At 38.9% G+C, this 10,633-nt stretch overlaps 1 protein-coding gene across 1 annotated transcript; it reads right to left on the bottom strand.

Moving 5' to 3' along the window:
* Nucleotides 1-521: 521 nt before the first annotated feature.
* mesd (mesoderm development LRP chaperone) lies at nt 522-4,565 on the bottom strand. Its single transcript, XM_020079625.2, has 3 exons — nt 4,351-4,565; nt 2,778-3,010; nt 522-1,306 (listed from the first exon to the last, which is right to left on the bottom strand). The coding sequence occupies exons 1-3, from the start codon at nt 4,507-4,509 to the stop codon at nt 1,039-1,041; spliced, it is 660 nt and encodes a 219-aa protein (XP_019935184.1). The 5' UTR covers nt 4,510-4,565; the 3' UTR covers nt 522-1,038.
* Between the last annotated feature and the right edge of the window lie 6,068 nt (nt 4,566-10,633).

The following is a 10,633-nucleotide window of genomic DNA, read 5'->3' as shown; positions in this document are numbered from 1 at the left end:
CCTGTTCATTGGATGAGGGAAATATCTATTAGAAAAGAAAGTCTAGTGAAAGCAGGCCCCTGGCTTCCAGTCAGTGTTCCAGTTCATCTCAAAGGTTCTGGGTGAGATAAGACGTCAACGTTCCATGGAGGCCAGTCAGCAAACTAGGGAAATCATTTCTTTGGGATGTGGTTGTGAGCTCTCAGGTACTGCTATGGTGAAATAAGAAAACAGCAGCTGTTGGAAACAGACTTATGTCTAAAAGGTTCTCTTGATCGTAACTAAGCCCCACGGGCCAAACACTGAAGTCAGTATGTAGACAGGCCAGCGGATACTAATGACCACATAGACTGTCATCATATTGAAATGTGTCTGTATTATCCAGGTATATCTGTGTGCTCTTCTCAGGGATATATATACGATTAAGGACATCAATGTTTAGGTGACATGTCAGCTGTTACAGTAAATTCTCCATCTGCACTACACAGTTCTCACAGGGTAATAAGAGAGGACACTTCAAACTTCAGCAATGACACAGCTCATATGATTATATAAAAAGGTTTATTTTCATATTCAGTGAAAAATCAAACAGAAAAGTCAGGTGCTACTTTTGTATGAAATCTTGAAGTGCAGCTGGACGTGAGCAGTGTGTACCACAGGCCAGGATGAGAGGGACAGACACTTCCTGTTCCCAACAGGGCTCTTGGCACATAACAAAAGTTCAAATAACATTTACTGAGTACCTCTAACATGACAGGTGCGTTCATTGGTTTTCATTTGTTTTTTTATTTTCATTTGAGCTTGTGACCACTCTGATGATGATTTCAATAAAGTACTGGCACTGCAATATGTTTCAGTACATCACTGAGCAGTGATCCCAGCTCAGCAGTCCAGGTGAATACACTGAACAGGATTAGTTAGTTCACTCAATTTCTGTCTCTGCATCTTCATGCGGTCCTCCAGCCCCCTCACAGAACATGATCTTGAGAATACACACATCTGAGGCCAGAAGGAAAGACAAAGGACCAATGACTCCTAGAGTCCCTCAGTGTTATTCCATCACAGCTCATTTTTCAGAGGACTGGCGCTGTTCCCCTCTAAGTCCGGCTTCTTGCTCTCCGTCTTCTTCTTGCTCTTCTTCTTGCTGTTGACTTCTTTCTGCTGGTTATATTTGGCACTGTCCTTCTTGGCAGGCTTTCCAGGGAACACCTGTCCCTCCACTGTGACATCCATGCAGCGTTCCTGGGCCACAAGGAAGTCTTTGACCTCCCAGGCCAGACTGCCGTCTCGCAGCATGAAGATCACCCTGTTGGACCCCACCACGAACCTGCAGGGGATCACGACAAGTGTTTTTCATTAATATAGACTGCTCTCCTTTGCAATGGAACAGATTCATTGAGTGAGATGTATTGTTCAAAATGTATGGAAGAGTTTAAACTTGATAACAGCCATCATGGTAAATCAGTGATGAGTGGACAAACCTTATACAACCTTTTCTGTGCCATTATGAGGAACAGCTCACAAGTAGTGTTCAATTCTTCAGCCATTTTTAGATTCAGTTATCGATAGTTATGTCAACCCCACGCTTTCTAAATCTTAAATCGAATCAAACTATGAACATTTTAGTCAAAGAAAAACAGACACTGAGAATGGACATTATAAACAAACATCGTCCTCTTGTAGTGATGCCAATAGATAATGTTACACTAGCTTGTTCCAGTCAAACACTACTGCAGCGTGGTCTTATAAAAAAATTTTTTTTTAATTTTAAAAAATCACCAGAAAGATCATTAGAGCGCACAGGAAGAGAAATGTGAGAGATCTTTGGTATTTATTTTTAAAACAACATTTTGGTCTGTTGTCTTAAAAGATATTCCTTGTTAATAAAATCAGAGTTTGTGTTTCTCATCATTGTCTCGTCTTAAGTCATGTAAAAGTAAACACTGACAACCTTATTTAATTTAGATTTGGTTCATGACAATACCTCTATGTGTGACAGTGCTTGTGCACTCTTTAGAAACATGATTGGTAGATTAGGAGTAAATTGAATTAAATTCATTTGAAAACAAAGGAAATGATAAAATGTTCAAAGTCTCAAATCTTCAGTTGTAGTTAGATTGTGTCATGTGAATAAATGGTAAAATGGTTTGTATTTATAAAGCACTTTTCTGGTCTTGATGATCACTCAAAGCTCTTTACACTATAGTTTGCCATTCACCCACTCACACACATTCATACAGTGCATCTATTAGAAGCTGTTTCTTTGAGCGGCAATTCAGGTTTCAGCATCTTCCAAGGATACTTCGGCAAGAAACCGCTGGTTTTCTGGTTGGAGGACAACCACTCTACCCCCTGAGCCAAAGCCACCCATAAATAGCACATATTTTAGACGCATATCATGATGTGACTGTCGGAACTTGGATCATCCGATGAAGATTCAAACACTATCTGCTGCTGAGGCCCTTGAGGTGCAGTTGAAGGATAGACAGAGGTTGTGTCAGTGCTGTGGCTCATCTTGAACAGCTGCTATTTGTGCTACAAACCACCAGGTGTCACTGTCATCAATGGGTTTTAGGTTTCAAACATTTTTTCAGCACAGACAGGAAGCAAGCTCTCATCAGGCTTTCCTCACACCAAACAACCAATTCAACTTCTAATGGGTGAAAGCACTATTAGTTCATTAATTGGTGAGTCCACTTCGATAATCTTTCCTTCCAAGTTAATAAGAAATTAATCTACCCTTTTGAAAAGCAGCTACACAAAGTTCTTGTTGTAGAATGGTCTCAGTGAGTAACTACCTCTGAATATCAAAGTTGGCGTTGAAGAGGCTGCCCTGCCACAGGCCTGTGATCTCCTCCGTCTCTTTCTCAGTGGGATCCCCCGACACTGTGGCAAACACCATCAGGGTCCTGCCCTTCTTGGACATCTTGAGCAGCTGCTCTGGCTTGGAGGGGTCCACCTTGGAGAAGTCGACGGGGGGAGGAGACCTCTTGTGTTCTGGGAGGTCACCTTCCTCGATGTCATCATCCTCCTGTGGAATAACAGATATACTGGGTATAAATAAAAGTACCACTGTCTTGCTCTACATATGACTGAGGGTGCATTCTAAATACCTGCCATGAATACTTCATGGCTCTTGGTGGAGGTATGTACTCTGGTGAGGGCCATCACTCAACAAATGTCCTACCTCGTTATAAACCGCTCAACTTTGTAAAAACACAGGCAGTGGCAGAATGTGAAGTACATTCACAGCTTCATGTATTTGAACAAACTACATTTTATTCTATGCAAGGTTATTATAGTTTTGAAATTTTCATTTGTTTTTATTTAGTTTTTCAGTTTGCTTTTTTATTTCGGTTTAGTTTTAGTTAGTTCAACAAGTGATTTTGTAGTTTTAGTTTAGTTTTTATTTTGAGGAAACGACTAGTTTCACTTTAGTTTTTAATTAGTTTTAGTTTTTCCAGGTATTAAGAGAAATTTGACTTGTAGAAGCTGAAAAAGGATGAAACAATGTGTGACACCAATTATGGTTTATCAAGTCCTTTAATTTCCTTCTTTAACCATCACCTGCAGGACAGGCAGTAATCCAGGGAGAATATGAAACGACAACGAAGCTGAATCTATCTGCATTTCAGTTTAGTTTTAGTTAGTTTTGCATTGTTCATTGCAGTTTTTATTTAGTTTTCGTTTTTTTTGTAATTGCCGTTTTTTTCAGTGAACTTAATTCTTTTTTCATTGCTAGTTTTAGTCTTAGTTAACTACAATAACCCTGATTCTATGTTATACTTTTACTTAAGGTAAATAATATACTTTGTGCTTGATACATGTATCTAATTATTATCATTACCTTCTCACAGTTTACAGTTATTTAGTTAAAGGCCCTACACAACAGTTAACCACACTTTTGGATCCAAAACCTTTCATATGTTTCAGCATTAGAAGTTCTGATCCACATCACACGTCAGGTCCTGTTGTGATTCACCTGGGTAGCAGAAGTGTTCCGGTGGAACATGTGATGGTCGATCATTACTAAAGCCGTGATCGAAAGCATGGGTTGTTCATACTGGGTGCAGGTGTTTAACATCTGCCAGTACACTCTCACTTTCCAGCAACTACGATGATCATAACTCTTCATAATTCTGTTCTTTCTGCTTGTGTTCACATTTCGGGGTGTAAGACTGTTTCATCTTCAACTAACGCATCAATAACGCAACGAGAGACGCTTCTCCCCCCGCAGTCAACTCAGGGAAGCAACACGACAGATGCTGCTGGAGACAAACCCTGTTGCTAGCAGGACATAGCATGGTTAGCTAACAGCTCGGCTAAGCAGCTATGGTGTGTGCGGGCTGCCTGAAAGAGAAGCTGGCAAACCTCCCACTGTTCCAGCAGCCGCGCCATGTCTGCGTCGTTGTAGTCGCGGATGTCCTTCTTCTTCTTCTGGGCCTTCTCTTTGCTGTCAGCCGCTAAAACACACAGCAGACCGGCGCAGAGCAGCAGCAGCACACATCTCCACCTGAAGCGGGGCGCCATGTTTACAGATGGTGAGTCCTGATTGGCTCTGCGGTGTGCCGGTCACGAGACGGGAGAGTTACGTCAGAGTCGTAAAAGGCCGACCGGCAGCACGGTCGCCATATGACGGAATTTCAAAATAAAGTCCAAGTTTTTCTTTTTGGGTGGTTCTTAAAAGTGTATCAAAGAAACGTTCTCACCCCGTTGCTGTTTATTGTACAGGCTTGCACACTCAACACGGATAAAAGCATTTTAAAGGGAAATACACTCATTATCTACGCACCACTGTGCCGATGGAGGGGTGGGTGAAGTGTTGGAGTCGTCAAAACACTTTTGGAGTTTCAGGGGTAAACAATGTTGCAGCCAAATCCAACACAATTCTCAAGTAAATGATGACCGATTATTAAAACTTGTGGTGTGTCATCCAAATGTCGGTAAGCCCCGGCATGGAATCATTTACATCATGTCTCAAGCCTGAATGTCCCCTGATATCCTCCTCCTGAGTCACATTCACACATGGATCACAGTAGATGTTTTTTGCAAACATATTTGTTCATTCAAATTCTAAAAGCACGACAATCAAACCCTGTGACAGTAAGAATCATGCTACGCTAAATGACAAGTCCACAGCCACATCCGTCTTCACATTCAATGCAGGATGTCAAAAAAGAACTAAAAAACACGACCTTTAAACCACAAACGTTACTTTGCTGTTCACTCTATATGTCACATGTTACACAGGAAGTAGAAGCTCATCACCAATTAAAACCCTTCATGTGACTTGATACAGACCACAGGAGAATGTCTGAAGCACTGAACCATATCAACATCCAGCCATTAGCACGACCACTTATCCTTGGGAGGTAGCAAATCCCAGGCGAGAAACATGCCTCAATCAGGGCAGGTCATGAGCCTCGAGAACTAATTCACAAGGCCTTGAATTCAAATGAAAATGGTTTGCCTCTTTTAACTTCACAAAGTCTGATGCGATACCAGATGGAATATCTGCATTAAAGAGTTTCAAGTAGCAGAGTTTGGGTTTGCCTTTCCTCACTTCCTCAAGTCAAAAACTGAGATGAGCAATTTAACCAAAATCATAACTCTGTTTACTTGACCAACTCAGGAAATCACCAGACATATACAATGTACACAATAGTTTCAAGGTGTTGCAAATTGCTGAGATTTCTGTGCTTGGCTGTGGGATTCTTTTATTTTTACCTTCAAATATGCTCACAAAGCATAATAAGAAAAATATGACCAGTTGGAGTCAGGAAGTTTCAAACATGTTCAGGGGCAGGAAACATAACAGATGATAACATAATGCTGCAAACTTGAATTTAATGTCAGTGAACCTTTATTTTCCTGCATGTGGCTTAATCACTGAGACATTGTTAGGAAGTGGTGCATGAAGGCCAGCACAGTTCACAGGGTCGAGGAGATCGGCGATCAGCCTGGTGAACACAAAGTGTGGAGCTGTTTCCTCTCTGGCCAGCTCCACCCAATGGCACTGTGCCCTGTGCAGCTGCAAGTCCCACTGACAGTACAACAGCTCACGCACTGACTCACAGTGTGTACCTCACAACGTCCTACAGAGAAGAGGGCTTGTTACCATGCAACATACCACCATATATTCATATATATCTATATTTCATGTTTTATTGTCTGGCTCTTTTTTTGTTTAATTATAATTATTGTGCTTTTTAGTGAAAGGTATTTCATGATTCCTTAGATACAAAATATGGATCTTAGTCTGAAAATAAATGATTAGATTGTTTCATTTTATGGTTGAAAATATTTTGATGTCTACTTAGGTAATATCAGACACACTTACAAACACACACACACACACACACACAGGTTATTTAACTTTTAATACTTGAAGAATATATAAAATAAAGAACCTACTTACTTCCATTCAATTAGAAAAGTTAAAATGATACTTTTACTTAAGTACATATGTTTCTATTCATTTGTACCTTTACTTCAGTAAAATGTTTGAGTACCTTCTCCACACTTGATTTATCATTATTATTTAACTTACATATAAATTCAGTCCTAGTGTGAGTGGCAGGCAGTGACACCATTCCCCAAGTACAGTTTTCTGCTGCATTGTGACAGTAAACCTTTTTCACATGTCATTTTGACAGAGTATAGCAGGTCACAGGCGTTATTCAACTAATGTACGAACAATGGTTGTTGTCATAATAGGTCTTAAATAATGTGACTTATCCACTATCATGTCAAAATGGCTGCTGTGAAATAACTCCACGAGAAAAGGTCTAACCAGTGCAACAAATGAAGAGGAGAGAGTGAGATAATCATTTAAGTGTCCTACAGGTTGTGTAATAGTTTCTAAAAATAGCTCCATCTCAAACAGCCTTCTTAAATGCTGCTTGGATAGTAACTTATTAATAATTACTATCCAGAAGCAGGTTGCACAGAGTTTTGAATGCAGGACTTTCAGTTTGCTGTCATTTATATGTATTTGTACCTGATTACTAGATTTTACACTAACTACTAACTAACTAAATACAAAAGTTTTCACTTCAGTGATTGTTGTATTGGTTTTGCATGGTTCAGTCAGGTGAAGCTGTTAGAACAAACAACAAGGGTACATTCTGCTGTGTCACTGTATCGTGTTTAAGAACATTGATTCACAGAGGTTCTTATATGCCATGGGGAAGTCCCGCCCATTCTACAAACGGATAGGCTCCCAATACTTTAAGGGCAGCCCATGGTCCCTATATGATTGGCTGCCATCCACATTGGCGTTAGGTGATTGGACGAACACTGCTACGTCATTGTTTTCAACAGTAACATGACTCATCTCTCACCGCCCAAGAGAAATACTACAGTGTGACGTGATGGAGCAGTGAGGGGAGGAAACATCCCCAACACTACTTCCCAGACACTCGAGTGACTGTGCATGGATGACCTTTCACTTACACAGTGCAAATATAAATATAGATTTTACTAAGTTACAGAGCAACTGATACTATTAATATCTTATACTACAGAGTCAGTTTTTCTTAATTAGAGAAAAACTATCTCCTCTGTGTGACCTCTCCCTCATGTGGAGCAGGTGTATGATCGGGTCATGTCCATTGAAAGACTTTTGTTTTGACGTTTTGCATTTTGGGAAAGTTAGAGGACACCCTGGGTCATGCAGAGCTGGAGGTTGGATGTGGAAGTGACCTGCAGGGGAGACCTCAGTGCTGTGGGTGAGCAACGTCAAGCACACTAGAATAAAGAAAGAAACATCCTGCGTAGCTGTCAAAACAAAGCAGAATCTTATAATTATTATTATAATTATTGCCAAGTAGGTTTACGCATACATGGAATTTGCTGTGGTGTGTTTGTGCAATATAAATATAGAAAATATAAAAATTAAAATAAAATAGTAAACAAAATTTAAATAGAAAAATAAAAGAGAAAATGCTATAGGCCAATAAAAAAATATACTATAAGCGGGAGGGATTTTGCAATATATAAAGTTATTGTTATTTATAAAATGAAAAAGTGTCAAAGTCACCGGTAGGGACATCAGTGCAGTTTGATTAAAGGGTCCCAGGCCTTATTGATGAGGGCAGCAGTAGTTGGGAAGAAACTGTTTTTGTGGCGTGAGGTTTTGGTCCTGATGGCCCACAGCCTCCTGCCAGAGGGAAGTGGTTGCAGGAGTCTGTGTCCAGGGGGGGAAGGGTCGGCCACAATCTTACCTGCACGTCTCAGAGTCCTGGAGACGTGCAGGTCCTGGAGAGAGGGCAGGTTGCAGCCGATCACCTTCACGCTGGAGTGAATGATGCGCTGCAGTCTGGCCTGGTCCTTGGCTGTAGCAGCAGCGTACCATACAGTGATGGATGAGGTGAGGATGGACTCAATGATGGCAAGTATTTAAAAAGATGAGCCAGAAATAGCCAATGGTTTGAAATAAGAGTCAGTGTTTACTCGAAGGGATTACTGTACCTTACCTGAGTATTCCAGTTTTATGCTACTCATTCTCCAGTATATATATTTATGTGTATTTTTTCTTGTTTAAATTGTATCTGCAGTCCTTGGGCAAGTACACAGTTAATGTAAAACACACCACATACAAAACAATTAATTTCATTGTACATTTGTGTACAGTGTACAGTGTAATAATCATTCCTCTCATTTTCTGTATCTACCTTCTTCATATATATCTATCTATTTCATGTGCAATATTTATATTCAATCTTTAGGTGCAATAATCTCTGAATTGTTACATCTCAATGTATATTCTCCACTCTCATGGGCAATAATCACTGTGAATTTTCAGGTATCTTTGTATATTGTTTACGTTTTTAGCTAGCTACAAACTAAATATATAATAATCCAATAGAATTGTGTTATTTTGCAATAAAATAAACTTCCCAAAAGTGTATAAGTCAACCTACAATATTGGTAGTATTACACAGTACATTTATTAGCTCATACTTAGCTTGCTAATGTAACAGTAAGTAAGAGCACTTTATTCAACAATTGCATAAATGCTTAAGTTAATTTTTAGAGTTATTCCTCCATTATAGCAGTTTACATACATACAGGCTAACATTCATAATATGTAACTGCAAGCAAGGCCATAGCCAAGGAGAGTATTAATACTTTTGTCATGTAAATGGTAAATCAGTGATGAGTGGACAAACCTTTATGAGGAACAGCTCACAAGTAGTGTTCAATTCCTCAGCCATTTTTAGATTCAGTCAGCGATAGTTTAGTCAACCCCACCCTTTCTAAATCTTAAATCGAATCAAACTACAGACAATTTAGTAAGACAAAAACAGACACATTTTAGTCCAGATGGAGAATGGACATTTTAAACAAACTTCAGCAAACAATAAACATCACAATATGACTTTCATTGAGACTGAATCTTCATCTGTAAACACGATAACGTCGTCCTCTTGTAGTGATGCCAATAGATAATGTTACACCACTGCCTTTATTCATTTTTTTACTCTGACTAAATGATTGTTATTTTTGAAAGTCACGTTCTATTCCCTTTGCTGTACATTAGCTGACCTACAGTCACAGGGTTTGTGTAGAGTCTACACAAACCCTGTGACTGTAGAGCTAGGTCCAGCGTGGTCTTATAAAAAGAAAATCACCAGAAAGATCATTAGAGCGCACAGGAAGAGAAATGTGAGAGATCTTTGGTATTTATTTTTAAAACATTTTGGTCTGTTGTCTTAAAAGATATTCCATGTTAATAAAATCACAGTTTGTGTTTCTCATCATTGTCTCGTCTTAAGTCATGTAAAAGTAAACACTGACAACCTTATTTAATTTAGATTTGGTTCATGACAATACCTCTATGTGTGACAGTGCTTGTACAGTATTTAGAAACATGATTGGTAGATTAGGAGTAAATTGAATTAAATTCATTTGAAAACAAAGGAAATGATAAAATGCTCGAAAAGACTTAAATCTACAGTTGTATTTAGATTGTGTCATGTGCATAAAAGGTTAATGGTTTGTATTTACACAGCACTTTTCTAGTCTTGATGATCACTCAAAGCATATAGACAGTGCATCTACTAGCAACCCTTTATTTGTTCATGTCCCAACACAGCCTCTGTAAAAATTGTACCGCATGCCAAAAGTAATGTCTGTAATTTGGATTTGTTAGAAGATTTAGTCAATGTTAAATGTTAAATTGCATATTAGATTATATTATATTCGTTTTCCATCATGACAGTCCACTAAATGCTATGTTAGAAGATTCTTACGCTGTGTTGGGGAAATTCTGAATCAGTCATAGTATAGAGGGAAAATAGGTCTGGGCCATATGAAATTAAAAATTAAGATAAAAAATCTTATCTACCACTGTTGATAATTATCATAAAGCCACATTATGATTTCCCAATGAAGGAAGGTTGTAGTTTTAAACTATTCTGCATGAAGAGAGATTGAAAAGCAATTGATAAAAAGTCTACAAATCTGAATCAGATCAGATTATGGGTTATACCTCCTCAATGTACCTGCACAATGTGTAAGAATTATATTAAGGAGAACAGTATATACTGAAGTAAACCTATGCAACATCGACTACACTATATTTACACAAATGCTAATTCTAAAATAATAATTATGATTTTAAATCTACAGTAAAAATGTTCCTCCTGCT

This window comes from Paralichthys olivaceus, chromosome 1 (assembly GCF_024713975.1).
Source record: "Paralichthys olivaceus isolate ysfri-2021 chromosome 1, ASM2471397v2, whole genome shotgun sequence".
Classification (NCBI taxonomy): Eukaryota; Metazoa; Chordata; class Actinopteri; order Pleuronectiformes; family Paralichthyidae; genus Paralichthys; species Paralichthys olivaceus.
The sequence above is the reverse complement of the archived record's forward strand: the minus strand, read 5'-3'. Positions and strand labels throughout refer to the sequence as shown.